This window comes from Phaenicophaeus curvirostris, chromosome 26, assembly GCF_032191515.1.
Source record: "Phaenicophaeus curvirostris isolate KB17595 chromosome 26, BPBGC_Pcur_1.0, whole genome shotgun sequence".
In the NCBI taxonomy this organism is placed as follows: domain Eukaryota; kingdom Metazoa; phylum Chordata; class Aves; order Cuculiformes; family Cuculidae; genus Phaenicophaeus; species Phaenicophaeus curvirostris.
Window position 1 is genome coordinate 6,016,924 of NC_091417.1, and position 14,713 is coordinate 6,031,636.

Genomic DNA, 14,713 nt, shown 5'->3' on the forward strand with positions numbered 1-14,713 from the left:
CCCACTCGCATCAGGCCACGCCCACATATTAACAAGCCACGCCCCTTACATGGTCGTCGTGCCTGCTCAGCACAGGCCACACCCACCCCTCAGGCCACGCCCACTTCTCTCAGACCACGCCCCCCCTGGCCCCCGGTCCCCCCCCCCCCGCGGGTTGTCCCCACGTGTCCCCCAGCCCCGAGCCCTCGGGCCATCTCCCCAAGGGATCCGGGGCTCCCTCACCTCCGTGTGCTGAGCTGGGGACACTCCGGGACCTGTCACCCGCGTCCCCACGGGGCCAAACCCGCGTGGGACCATCCCCAGCCGCCCTGCCTTCCTCCTGCCTCAGTTTCCCCTCCTCCCTGCCTCAGTTTCCCCTCCTGCTGGGACCCTGGCGATGCCACCGCCATCCCCCCTCACCAGGGCTCCGGGACCCTGCCAGCTCTGCACACCGACCTGGTGGCTGCGTCCCCAGAGCCAGGGACACCCCGGGACCCATCACCTGCATCCCCCCTTCTCCTCCTCCCTGCCTCAGTTTCCCCTCTCGCGCAGGCCGAGCTCCGAGGGGACCGACCCGCCACCCATCAGGGTCACCCGTGGAGCCGTGGGGCAGGACGGCCACAATGGGGCACCCAGAGGTGCCACCGCGGGGACGTCGGGTCACGCTGAGGGGCGCTGGCCCCGTGATGGAGCCGTCCCCGCGGGGCTGAGCACCGACAGGCTCGTGACACGGGCCACGCGGCTGAGCCCGCTCCGTCGCCTGCCATCTCCATCAGGCTCGGCGGGGACAGCGGGACGCGATGGCAAGTGACAGCCGCCGCCAGCACCGGGGTGAGCGAAGGACGCGGGGCTGGGGGGGGACACGGGCAGCAGGGACTGGGGGGGGGACTGGGACACGGGCCTGGGGGCTGCTGCTGGTGCTGCCCACCCCAGCGGTTTGGTGGCCTCAGGTGACACCACCGAGGTGGCATCAAACCTGCTTAGTGGCCTCAGGTGATGCCCCCAAGGTGGCATCAACCCTGCTTGGTGGCCTCAGGTGACGATGCTGAGGTGGCATCAACCCTGCTTAGTGGCCTCAGGTGATGCCCCCAAGGTGGCATCAACCCCACTTGGTGGCCTCAGGTGACGCCACCAAGGTGGCATCAACCCTGCTTGGTGGCCTCAGGTGATGCCACCAAGGTGGTATCAACCCCACTTGGTGGCCTCAGGTGACGCCACCAAGGTGGCATCAACCCTGCTTGGTGGCCTCAGGTGATGCCCCCAAGGTGGCATCAACCCTGCTTGGTGGCCTCAGGTGACGATGCTGAGGTGGCATCAACCCTGCTTAGTGGCCTCAGGTGATGCCCCCAAGGTGGCATCAACCCCACTTGGTGGCCTCAGGTGACGCCACCAAGGTGGCATCAACCCTGCTTGGTGGCCTCAGGTGATGCCACCAAGGTGGTATCAACCCCACTTGGTGGCCTCAGGTGACGCCACCAAGGTGGCATCAACCCCGTTTGGAGGCCTCAGGTGATGCTGCCAAGGTGACATCAACCCCATTTGGTGGCCTGGGGTGATGATACTGAGGTGGCATCAACCCTGTTTGGTGGCCTAAGGTGACACTGCTGAGGTGGCATCAACCCCATTTGGTGGCCTAAGGTGACACTGCTGAGGTGACATCAACCCTGCTTGGTGGCCTCAGGTGATGCTGCTGAGGTGGCATCAACCCCATTTGGTGGCCTCAGGTGACAGTAACACGGTGGCATCAACCCTGTTTGGTGGCCTCAGGTGATGTCGCCAAGGTGGCATCAACCTAGTGTCACCCACAGGTGGGTGTCCCAGCAGGGACCTCACCCCCCGATCCCACCGGTGCCACTGTCCCCAGCCCCCGGGGGACACACAGGGACAAACCCCGGCCCCCCCCAAGAAGGAGGGGACAAGGGGACACTCGGCAGCCATCGATCGCTCCCGAAGCGGAGCTTTAATTTAATCAGCGTGCAAAAATCAATTAGCCAGCTTTAAGGAGGCAATTAGTCCTGGGGGTTAATGAGGCGGGGGGGGGCAGATTATTTTCGTGTGGGTTTGCTGCCAGCCCAGTGTCCCCCCCAAGCTGTCACCATGTCACCAGCTCCCTCCCTGGTTCCTTTCTCCATCACTCTGTGTCGTCCCCCCCACCTCCTCGTTATCTTTCTCTTTTTTAACGAGCGCCTAAAAATACGCCTCGGCGAGGTCACGGCTGCGTGAGTCACTCGCCGGCGTGGGCAGGGGGCTCCGCGTGGGGACAGGGTGGCTGTGGTGGGGACACAGTGGGGACACGCAGGCTCTGGTGGCACCGGGGCTCTCATCTCATCTCAAGGGACAGGGGACATCTCTGGTCCTGGCCACTGCGTCCTCGCTGTGGGGTCACAGCCACAGGTCACCTCATTGTCACCTTGAATGTCACCCTGGGGCAGCAGAGCCCCTCGGGTGGGGACAACAGCCCAGGTGACCCTGGCTGGAGACCTTAAGGTGCTCCCTGTCCCTGTCTCCGTCCCTGCACGGACACTGTGGTGGGGGGACAGGGACACTGGGGCTGGGGGGGAACATAGACACTGCAGGGGGGACATGGACACTGGGGTGGGGGGACACAGACACCAGGGCTGGGGGGGACACAGACACTGTGGATGGGGTCACAGACACTGGCTGGGGGGACACGGACACTGGAGATGGGGGACATGGACACTGGGGATGGGGGACATGGACACTGGTTGGGGGGACACGGACATTGGGGATGGGGTCATAGACACTGGTTGGGGGGAGATGGACACTGGGGATGGGGGACACAGACACTGGTTGAGGGGACACGGACACTGCAGGACACACAGACACACACACGGACACTGGGGTTGGGGACACACAGACACTGGGGTGTTTGGAAGCCATCCCTGATGGCTTTGGGTGCTGCCCCCCAACATCACACTCTGCCCCCGGGATGGGGCCTGGGAGGGGCTGTGGGACGAGGACACGGCTGTGGGCAGAGAGGGGAGGGCTGGACCACGACACCCTGGGGTGGTGGGAGCATGGTCAGCATGGGCTGGAGCAGAGCTGGGAAAATGGCCAGGTCTCCTGGGCTCCTATCTGGGGCTTCTTCTGCTGTTTCCCACTACCTTGGTGGCATCCATCCATCCATCCATCCATCCATCCATCCATCCATCCATCCATCCATCCATCCATCTGTCCATCCATCCATCCATCTGTCCATCCACACATCCATCCATCCATCCATCCATCCATCCATCCATCCATCCATCCATCCATCCATCCATCCATCCATCTGTCCATCCACACATCCATCCATCCATCCATGCATCCATCCGTCCGTCCGTCCGTCCGTCTGTCCATCCATCCGTCCATCCATCCATCCGTCCATCCATCCACGCATCCATCCACACATCCATCCATCCATCCATCCATCCATCCATCCATCCATCCACCCATCCACCCATCCATCCACACATCCATCCACACACATATCCATCCGTCCATCCATCCATCCATCCATCATCCATCCGTCTGTCTGTCTGTCCACTCCTCCATCCACACATCCATCCATGGATCAACATGGGAGGTGGATCTCACTGCCTGGCTGGCCACCTGACCACTGGCTGGTCGGCTGGTGGCCGGGTGGCCAGCTGGCTGTTGGGTGCATGGACGGCTCATTGGCTGGTTGCACACTTGGATAGAGAGTTGGCCAGTTGGCTACCTGGCTAGCCACAGGCTGGTTGGCACGTGGCCAGCTTGCTGATTGGTTTGAAAGCCACCCAGATGGCTGGTTGGCTGGTTGACTGGATAGATAGTTGGCTGGGTGGTTAGTAGCCAATTGGCTAGTTGGCAGGTGGCTAGCTGCTTGGTCAACTAGCTGGTTGGCAGGTTGGTAGATGTCTAACCAGTTGGCTGGCTGGCTAGGTGGCTAGGTGGTGAGTTGGTTGGCTGGCTAGTTGGTTGGCTAGCTGACTAGTTGGCTGGTTGATTGCCTGGCAGGTTGGCTAGGTGGCTAGTTGGTTGGCTAGCTGACCAGTTGGCTGGTTGATTGCCTGGCAGGTTGGCTAGCTGGCTAGTTGGTTGGCTAGCTGGCCAGTTGACCAACAGGCTGTTTGTTGGGTGGCTAGTTGGCTAGTGGCGGGCCAGCTGGCTGGGTCAGCCCTGGCCCTGGGGAGGTGCCAGCACTATCGCTCACCCCACAGGCAGCCTGGCTGGAGGCAGAGGGACAAGGAGGAGGTGGCCCTGTCCCTGTCCCCATCACGCTGTGGCTCATTGTGGCCGCAGCGGGGCTCGCGCTCCCTCCCACCACGCTGCAATTAAGAGCTGCCAACACGGCTCCTTAATTAGCGGTGGCTGTGAGTGATGGGAACCGGCTGCTCGCCCGGTGACAGCATCAGCCGGGGGGAGCAGAGGGGACATGTCCCCACGAGGACGTGGGGTGGGGAGCAGAAGGGACTCGGGCCACCAGGACCTGCTGTGCTGTCCCCACGGAGCCCCACGGAGGGTGGGGACGGAGGGTGACAGTGACACGGTGACAGTGGGGTGTGCGGGGACCGGCACAGTGACAGTGGGTGACACCCCAGGCCAGATGGGGGCCATGCAGTGACACTGGGTGATGGTGATACACTGCGGGATAGCAGTGACAGTGGCACTGGTGACAGCCTGGGGACTGTGCAGTGACAGTGGGTGACAGTGATACACCACAGGATGGCAGTGACAGTGACACTGGGTGACACCCCAGGGGCCATGCAGTGACGGTGACAGCGGGTGATACACTGCGGGACAGCAGTGACGGTGACACTGGGTGACACCCCAGGGGCCATGCAGTGATGGTGACATTATGTGACGCCCCAGGGGCCATGCAGTGACGGTGACAGCGGGTGAGACACTGTGGGACGGCAGTGACAGTGACACTGGGTGACACCCCAGGGGCCGTGCAGTGACAGAGCCCCGTGTGACAGCCCATGCAGCAAGCACTGATGGCGACTCTGCGTGACAACCCACTGGAGCCACGGTGACACTGTGTGACAGCCGGCAGCCCTGCGGTGACAGTGACACCCTGTGCACTGTGCAGTGACAGTGACACCCTGTGACACCCCAGGCAGCAACGGTGACGCCGTGCAACACCACGGGGACGCGCAGCACTGCGTGGTGACAGTGACACCGTGCCACACCCAGGGACCACGCAGGGACAGTGACACTGGTGGCACTGGGGACCTTGCAGTGACACCGGTGCCATGTGGTGACAACCACGCTCAGCCCCCTGGGGCGGGTCCGTCCTTCCTGGGATCGAGGCCCCCAGCCTTGGGGACAGTCCCCGCTGGGGGACATCGCCCGGTGGCCACAGCCCCGTGGGGGATCCAGGACCCCCACAAGGACCCCACCTGCCCCGTGGGCGCCTGGGGGGGGGGCACGGGGATGGGGGATCCAGGGAATGGGTTCTTCAGGAATGGGGTGATCCGAGGAAGGGGTGCTCCAGGAATGGGGTGCTCCAAGGAAAGGGTGGTTCAGGAATGTGTGGCTCCAAGGGAGGGGTGCTCCAAGGAAGGGGTAGTTTGGGAATGAGGTGCTCCAAGGAAGGAGAGCTCCAGGAATGGGGTGCTCCAAGGGAGGGGTGCTCCAAGGAAAAGATGCTCCAAGGAAGGGGTGCTTCAAGGAAAGGATCGTTCAGGAATGGGGTGCTCCAAGGAAAGGGTGCTCCAAGGAAAGAGTGGTTCAGGAATAGGGTGCTCCAAAAAAAGGGTCCTTCAGGAATGGGGTGCTCCAAAGGAGGGGTGCTCCAAGGAAAGGGGTGCTCCAGGAATGGGGTACTCCAAGGAAAGGGTGGTTCAGAGATGGGGTGGTCACGGAAGGGGTGCTCCAAGGAAAGGGGTGGTTCAGGAATGGGGTGCTCCAAGGAAAGGGTGGTGAAGAAATGGGGTGGTCATGGCAGGGGTGCTCCAAGGAAAGGGGTGGTTCAGGAATGGGGTGCTCCAAGGAAAGGGTGCTACAAGGAAAAGGTGCTCCAGGAATGGGGTGCTCCAAGGAAAGGGTCCTTCAGGAATGGGGTGCTCCAAGGGAGGGGTGCTCCATGGAAGGGGTGCTCCAGGAATGGGGTACTCCAAGGAAAGGGTGGTTCAGAAATGGGGTGGTCACGGAAGGGGTGCTCCAAGGAAAGGGGTGGTTCAGGAATGGGGTGCTCCAAGGAAAGGGCGGTTCAGGGATGGGATGCTCTGGGGGTGCTCCAGGGAAGGGTGCTCCAGGGAGAGGTGCTCTGGGGGTGTTCCAGGAAGGGGCCCCCCAGGGTACGGGTGCTTTAGGAACGGGGTGCTCTAGGGTAGGGGTGCTCCAGGAAGGGGGTGCATTGGGACAAGGGTGCTCTGGGGAAGGGACGCTTCAGGAATGGGGTGCTCCAAGGAATGGGGTGCTTCAGGGAAGAGGTGCTACAGGAATGGGGTGCAGCGGGAGGGGAGGCGGGGGGGGGTGCAGCAGCAGGAGGGGGTGCAGCGGGCACAGTCTGTCACGAGCCCCGGCAGCCGCAGCGTAATTGATCCGGCTGCCAATTTGCAGCAGTCAAATATTTGGCTTGTGCGCGGTGCTGGGCTCCTGCTCAAACAGCCCCCGGTGAGAGGAGACGGATGGGCCCGGCGAGCGCTGCGCCAGACGCTGCCCGATCGATGGCGGGAGGTGTGACGAGCTGGGGCGGCCTCAGCATGCAGGATAGGGGACACGGGACAGGGACGTGGTGGTGCTGGGGGACACGGGACGGGGATGTGGTGGTGCTGGGAGACATGGGACAGGGTTGTGGTGGTGCTGGGAGACACAGGACAGGGACATGGTGGTGCTGGGGGACATGGGACAGGGACATGGTGGTGCTGGAGGACACAGGACAGGGATGTGGTGGTGCTGGGGGACACAGGACAGGGACATGGTGGTGCTGGGGGACACGGGACAGGGACGTGCTGGTGCTGGGGGACACGGGACAGGGATGCGCTGGTGCTGGGAGACACAGGACAGGGACATGGTGGTGCTGGGAGACACAGGACAGGGACGTGGTGATGCTGGGGGACATGGCACAGGGACATGGTGGGGTCAGGGGACACGGAAAAGGGATGGCCCAGGGCTGGGGGACTTAGCACACAGATGTGCTGATGCTGGGGGACATGGGACAATGCCCTTGGTCCTCGGCTGGCACCCATGGGCCACCGGAGCCCCCGCAGAAGCAGCTAAGGGGGAGCAGCATCCGTGTCACGAGCGCAGGAGCCTCAGCCAAGGTGTCCCCCTGAGCTGGGCACACGCCCAGGCCCCCTCCTTGGCCATCGATTGAGCTGTCGATGCCACCAAGCAGAGCCATCCGTCACCGGTGGGGGATGAGCCACGCGGACACCACCACGGACACTGCCTCATCCTGAGGAGCTTTGGCTCTGGGGTGGGATGGGCTGGGACCTGGGTAGCTGCCACAGAGGGGTACCATGCAGCAGCCCCAGGAGGGACACCAGAACCCCCAGGAGGGACACCAGAACCCCCAGGAGGGACTTGGTGGCCAAGCGCCAGACTCGGGAGCCACTCCCCAGAGGGTGGCAATGCCCAGGCACGCAGCCTCCCCACGGGGTCGACCCCCAGCGCAGCCCAGGCCACCAGGCACCCCCAAAGTGGGCACGCCAAGGCCAGCCCCGTGGTGTTCCTGCGCCTCGGTATCCCCTGAAATCGCTCTCTCTCATCCACGCTAACCTCATTAGCGCTGGCACCCGTCAGCAGGGCAAGAGCCGAACGCCAAATGTGATTACAGTGCCCGCCTCGCGCTCTCCTTGCCCCCCGGCCTCCTCGCAGCCCCATTTATCGCGGCGGCGGCGAGCGGGGAGGTGATCAGAGCTCATCTGGGGCTGAGGGCAGCCTGTGCCAGCCCTGATTTATGGCTGGCTGCGAGGGACTGGGCATCGCCACCGCAATTAAAGCTGCATTAAATGCAGGGCGGGGAACCACGACTGCGTACGGCTCCACACGGTGTTGCTGGAGATGTTGGGGTACCCAGGGTGTGCATCCTGGCTTGAGGACGCTCTCCTGGGGCTGCACAAGGACCACGGGTTTGGGGACGCTCTCCTGGGGCTACACAAGGACCATGGGTTTGGGGACGCTCTCTTGGGGTGGCAGCTGCACAGGGACTGGCAGCAGGACAGGGGGGGTGACAGTGTGACAAGGGATGGCAGTGGGACAGGGTGGGTGGCAGCAGGACCCAGAGGGTGGGAATAGGAGAGGGGGGAAGGTCTCTGGAGCTCCCCAGGACCAAGCATCAGGACAGGGGGTGGCAACTGGACAGGGAAGGTGACAGCGGGACAGGGATGAGGGTGTGGGACAGGAGGGTGGCAGTGGGATGGGGGGTGTGACAGGGTGTGGGGGTGCAGAGTAGGACAGGGGGAAAGCAGTGACCACAGGAAACCACATCCCAGGATGAATCCCAGGAAGCCAAACCCACACCATGGGGTGCCCAGAGCCAACACGAAGCCATGGTCCCCCCAGAAGCTCACAGCAGGAGCCGACTCTCCGAGAAGCGCCCTGGGACCAGTTGAGGGATTTGTACTGGGGGGAAAAAAAAGCACGATCACGTTCATCGGCTCTGCCTGCATGCGGTGAACTTTACAGAGCAGAGCCGTGCCCCGGCATAGGAACAACCTGGGAATGGGCCAGGAAAGAGCAGCGCTCTCCGCTTGCGGGTTGCAGAGCCGCGGGGAGCCCGCTGCTGGTTAGCGCTTTATTAAACCAAATGTGAAGAGCCAGCACCCGCTTCGCCCCGACCCGAGCTCTCCCGCGGGGAAACTGCCAGGAAGGAAAGCTCAAACAGCAGTAAATGAGTTTCAGCGAGGCAGGTCTGGGGGCTCAGTCCACCCCAGGGACGTATCGGACCCTCAGATCCAAAGGCAAGGGGGACCCACAAGTGATGGGGGTGGAAAGAGAGGGCAGGAGGGAGGGGAGCAGCCAGGTGGACACTCAGCCCATGTGAAATGAGGTGCTGTCTGTCCCCCCAGGAAGATTTAGCTCGTTTCCATTCAATTAATGTGAAATCTCATGGCTAAATTCTGATTAACCAGGGCAGTGAGCTACCAACCTGGTAACAGAAACAGGACCCGAGAGGCCACCCCGGTAAAGAGATTGTCCTGGAAGACGTTAAAGTGCCCAAATCCAGTGAAGTCCCACCATAACGACCCAGAGAGATAACGAGGCCTCATCCCCTCCAGGGGCTGCAGCCCAATCCCAGGGGCACAGCTGGTGGGGAGGAACCTGAGCAGGAAGAAACAAGATGGGAGAAGGTGCCGGAAAAAAAAACCAACCCTACATTCACCTTGGGAAGCCTGCAAGGAGACGCCTCATCCCACTGTCTGCATTCAGCAGGCAAAGCTCATTAAAAGAGGTGGCCTTTCACTGCCCTTTTCAAACGTGGAATTTCAGGCCTCTTCCATGCCAGAAAGAAAAGGTGGATTAAGAGCTGAAATGCTGGAGGAGGAGGTAAACCAGCCCTCCAAACCCCACAACAGCTGTGCCCAGCACCAGCCGTGCCCAGAGGAAATCCAGGGAATCCTCCAGGCAGGCGTGCAGCCTCAGGACCTGCCGGCGCGTGCTCTCCCGGTCCCCGGAGTTGTCAATGACGTGAGTCGCTAATCTGCGCTTCTCGTCCAGCGGCAGCTGAGAGGCGACGCGAGCTTCTGCCTGCGCCCGGGACAGCCCGTTCCTCTTCATCAGCCGGGAAAGCTGCGTCGGAGGGTCGCTGCCGGGACGGGAGAGCGGCACTGAGATAGGGGTGCCAGAGGGAAAAGAGGGGATCCCTGCTTTCCTTGGCGTGAGGGGGAAAAGCGGGGATAAAGTGGGAGGGAGAGATGTACCCAGCTTCATCTCAGATCCAGGGCGGGCATCCTGCGCTCACAGGAGTGGAGCCAGTACCAACCCAGGGTGATCCCACCGCGTGCTTTTGGCGTTACCATGGCCCAAAACACCAGGACAGAGTCCCAAATCCTGCCCCAGCCAACGGAGCACAGGTTGTGGGAGGTCTACAGGCAGAGACCTGCCCCGCACAACGGCGCCAGGTGTCAGGGACGCCTCAATGAGAAGCCCCTTGCACACTCAGATAAAAGAAGGTGCTGCTTCTCATGCCTAAAAAAGCAGCTTTGCACCAGGGTGGCAGCTAAATCCTCAAGGAGCAGGAGAGTTGTGACAGTCCCCTCAGTTTCTAAGAGAGCTGGCGGCGTCCTGGTCCTCGTGGCACTTACCAATAAACCAGGACCGTGTATTTCATAAACTTGGTCAATCTGTTGGTCTCGAAGAGCAGGGGGATGTCAAGGATCACATAGCGGTACCCTGCAGAAATGCCAACACCCCCCAAAATAGAGGGAAAAGTGTTACTCGGATTCCCAAATCCCACGTGCTGCATGCGCACCGCAGGCTCGGCTGCTCCAGCAAAGCAAGCAGGAGAGCTCTACAGCTCCACAATTACAGCCGAAAGGAGAGCGGAGCCTGCTTCCCCTCCTCCCTCTTGGAAGGAAGAAATGGTTTTGTTCCAAGTTTCCAGAGGGAAAAACAAACCAACCCTAACCTGGATGATCTCAGACCAAAGGTGAAGCTGCAGAAATGTAATGAGGAGCTGAAACAAGAAGCTGAAATGAAAGCGCCTGTGCCTGGCTGGCGGGAGTGGCAGGCGTGCTGTCGATGCTGGCCTCTCCAGGGGAGCAGTGCCCACAGCAGAATCTGCTCTCCTCTCTTTCGCTTGTCCAAGGCTCTGCCAGGCTGTGGTCCTTTGAGCTGATGTTTCCCAGCTCAGTTTTCTTCCCTTTTTGGAAAGCTTTGGCTAATCAGTGCCATTTTTCCAGGGAGAGAAAGGAAACCTTTGCAGACCTCTCACAGCCGTGACACTGAAAGGTGGGGGGTGCCTCCAGCCCCCAGAGCCTAAAATCTCATCCTAGCTGGTCACATTTGGTTTAAAAACCCTGTTGCCCCAAGGAGCAGCCAGCAGAGAGGAACTCACCATCCTCCAGACCCTACAGCCCACCCCAGGCTCCCCACGTGCCCTTCGCAAGCACCAGCTCCCCCTGCAGCGTTTGGGGATGGGGGGATACACAAGGGTAGGGGAAGGCTGTAAGTCAAGACCCATGTGTACCCCAACATCTTCAGCTTGGCTGGTGTCCCTTCTTTCTAAGCCAAACCCCCTCACTGAGCTGGCCACAAGCAAGAAAAGCCTTGACAAAGACATCAGCGTCCAACGAGCCACCATTTTAGCAGCATCTCCACCCAGAGACACTTCTTGCTGCCCTCTGGTTTGATCGATAAGAGCTTTCCTTACACAGCGATCCTTAGAGACAACATCCAGTTATCCCAAATCATTAAAACCTGACTAATGAGGACAAAGCAGCCTGCTGAAGACACACAGCGCTCTCGCCGAGGGGCAGGACAGCATCCGCCTCCCGAGCCTGCAGCCCTGGCTTGAAGACTCCATCTCTGGCTCCCGGCTTTCCTGCCTGCTGCTTCCTTGGCGCTTCCTCCTCCTCCTCCTCCTTGCCCCGCAGCGCAGCCCCCGCGGTGCTCGGGCACAGGCCTATTCAGCTGTCACACAGCTCAGCTTTGATAAGCGCCGCAAAACCAGACTGACTCTATTAAGACATCCTTCTGTCTACACCGAGACCTCCAAACCAGCTGGTGATCCTATCTGGCATTTGATCAGACCGAGTTTGACAGCTGTATTTGTTATATTTATCAGGGGGAAAAGCGGGACTTTGGAAACCACAGCTGTCAGCCCCGTTCTCACCTTATCGAGACTAAAAGGGCTCTGTGGCTTTCATGGAAGCCCGGGGAGGTTGGGGGTAGGGAGGAATATTTGGCCGTTTCAGAAGGTGTGACATTATCCAGCGAGTAATCTCAGAAAAGGCCTCACAATGCTTTCCTCAGGCCCTCCAGATGCACTTTAAACCATAGAGGAAGGTGGTGAAGGGCAGCAGTGAAAGGCAGGAATGAATCCTCCAAACACCACCGCGAAAGGCCACTGGCGTCAGAGCACAAAGGCCGTCACTCAGCGCCGGTTCCCTTTCTCCTTCCCCATCCCTCTCCCCACCTTCACACCAGAGGCAGAACAAGCAGGAGACCCGGTGTGCCAGGACACAGCCTCTTACCGAGCAAAAAGTACTTCAGGATCTGCTTCAGCATCTCCTTTTGGATCTCTGGGTGCGTGATGCGGTTCAGCAGCTGCCGTTTCTCCGGCTGGGAGAAGATAATGTTTCCTAGAGCCTCACGATTTATCTCTCCGTTCTCCAAGAGGATCTCGGTGCCAAAGCAACGCACTATGCGCCGATGGGCCTTGGAGTGGGGCTGCACCACTGATAACATTAAACAGCCGGAGGTTAGAGCCAGTTCTACAGCACAGTCGGTGTTTGCATCAGCGATCGGCCTCAAATGAGTTTTGTTCATTAAATAACCCAGCTTAATTCTCCTCGGCGGGCAGCGCATCTGCCTGCCAGCACACGCTGAAGCGCCGCAGCTGGGCACACGCCTGGCACTGGCGCCGCACAACCGCGGCGTCAAACAAACCCCTCGGCCCAAGGTCCTTTTGAGGGCTGACGCCCAGGAGATCGAAGCAGCCTGCAGACATTAATTCAGCGCCACAACCCTCCCTCCTCAGCGTGCGGCTGCTCGGGGTTAGGAGTCAGCAGGGCAGGCGGGGGGACTCGCTGAGGCTGAGCCGACTCCCACCGCCCGCAGGGGCAGGAGATGCTGGAGGGACCGGGACCAGCGTCAGGTTTATTTTAGCTAAAAACTTCAGCGCTAGGTGAATTCAGCCTGGCTGCTACAAATCGGCTCTGGCTGCCATTCAGGGTTTTTACTGTTTTTCGCCTCAGATATCAACATTCTGCACAAGGATGAACACAGAAACCTTCTACGAGATGTCTTCCCGATTGCAGGGGCGCTGATGTTACAAGAGCATATAATTTTACGGCCACCAAAAAATCACCATCGAAAAGGACGCAGTAATAAAACCATAATTAAGATCAAGCCGAGAGCAAACAGGGAGAATGACAATTCGTATATAATTTCCTCTCTGAAATCCAGGAACATTGCCACAGGTTGTCACCTCAGGCCAACCTAATAAAAGACTTTAACACCAATTTCTTTCTCTTGTGGAATTTCTCATCCAGGCAGTTTCAGGATGGGTGAAATCCATACAGTAAATAAACACATATCAAAAAGGAATTGGAGAAAAATGAAGTGATTGGTAGAACACCGACACCGAGTATCTGTAATGTTTTCCTACCATCTCTGAGGGCATTCAGCACCTCCAGCAAATTTCCAGCACCTCGAGGGGAATTACAGTGCAATAAAACATTAAGAGCATCGCAGCTTTGAGTGGCTACACGGTAAGTTCTTCACCAAACACAAAAGCGCAGGCACTTCAGAATGACACCTCCTGCACCACCGCTCAGCTGCAGACCCGAAACCCTCCGCATACAGAATCAGCAGCCCCTCCTGGAGCCGGCGCTGCTCTCCTCGTTATCCCAGTGATGCGGAGGGATTAACATCTCACCCTGCATCATGCAGGTAATCGAGGAGAGCAGGGGCTGCTCCAGTCCTGCTGAGGCAACAGATCTGGATTGCTGGGTCTTTTCTGTGCCAGAAGAGCATGTTTCCAGAGCAGCGAGAGGCAGCTGTGCTGTGCGGATGCCCAGACCGAATTCCCTCTGATCTGGGGTATTTTGAGCCTCTTTTGTTTGAGCACATTAAGTAATTTTGTGGACAAATCTCTCAGTATTTACAACACCCAGCACAGAGGCAAATTCTCTTTCAGGTGTGTCAGTGATCCCACTTAACATAACCGAGTTATGGGATGGGCATCCTGGGGCTGAGGGGGAACACGAGATCAGCTGAGGGAACCCACTTTCCTGAGAACCACATATATTCTTGGCTTTCCAAGCTGGGAAGCGTTTCCCTGAGAGGGAAACTCAGCACAAGATCTCCCTGTGGTGTTTATTAGGACATGATCTTATATTTTTTTCTTTATTAAAAATATATCCCAATTCCAATCCCTCCTGAGACAGCGGCTCCACCAGTGGAAGAACGGGAGGGAAACGCTTATCCAATGTACCCAGAGCACCCTCTGCCGTCAGCACTTCCCAGCATCCATCCCAGTTGTCAGGGGAACCTCGGGAAGAAAAAGCAACTACACAAAACTCACCCTCTCTGGCAATAACATCAGCATCAATCACGGCGCAGCCCAGTTCCTGGAGAACAGCCACCACCGTGCTCTTCCCTGACGCGATTCCACCCGAGAGTCCAACCAGGAACATTGTGATCTGAAGTGGAAAGAAAAGAGCTTGAAAATACATCCAGACAGGGCTGTTTTGTTCCTACTGTGCACATCTAAAACAAGCAACTTCATTCAAAGTTCACTTTCCTACGTTCTCAGGGCGTTACTGAGACTTTATGATGATTTTGGCACCCTCTGGGCTGGGATTCAAAGGGAGTGAGAAGGGGCACCTAAAATTAACGGTGGTGCCTTGTGGAGCCTGACATAAACCCCAAGCTCTGCTGCCAAGCGAGTGCCCAGTCCTCACGAGGAGCCTTGCTCAGCGTTAGGGTGGGTTCAGCATGACAGAGGGGCTGTTTCTCTGTTTACTGCAGCAGATTAAAATCCAGCCCTCCCTGGCAGGACTTCACATGCCGTCCGCAAGGGCGGATGCTGTGAGAGGAATCATAGAATCCCTAGCTTGGAAAAGACCTTTCAGAT

The 14,713-nt window shown here is 59.2% G+C and overlaps 2 protein-coding genes across 2 annotated transcripts in view; both read right to left on the reverse strand.

Annotated features, from left to right (window-relative positions):
• Positions 1 to 14,713, reverse strand: part of EFTUD2 (elongation factor Tu GTP binding domain containing 2) — a 91,173-nt gene that overhangs the window by 65,266 nt on the left and 11,194 nt on the right. The window lies entirely within an intron of this gene.
• On the reverse strand, positions 8,657 to 14,279 carry DCAKD (dephospho-CoA kinase domain containing). Its single transcript, XM_069877152.1, has 4 exons — positions 14,162 to 14,279; positions 12,108 to 12,311; positions 10,218 to 10,305; positions 8,657 to 9,718 (listed from the first exon to the last, which is right to left on the reverse strand). Exons 1-4 carry the CDS (start codon positions 14,271 to 14,273, stop codon positions 9,433 to 9,435), a joined length of 690 nt encoding a protein of 229 aa, XP_069733253.1. The 5' UTR covers positions 14,274 to 14,279; the 3' UTR covers positions 8,657 to 9,432.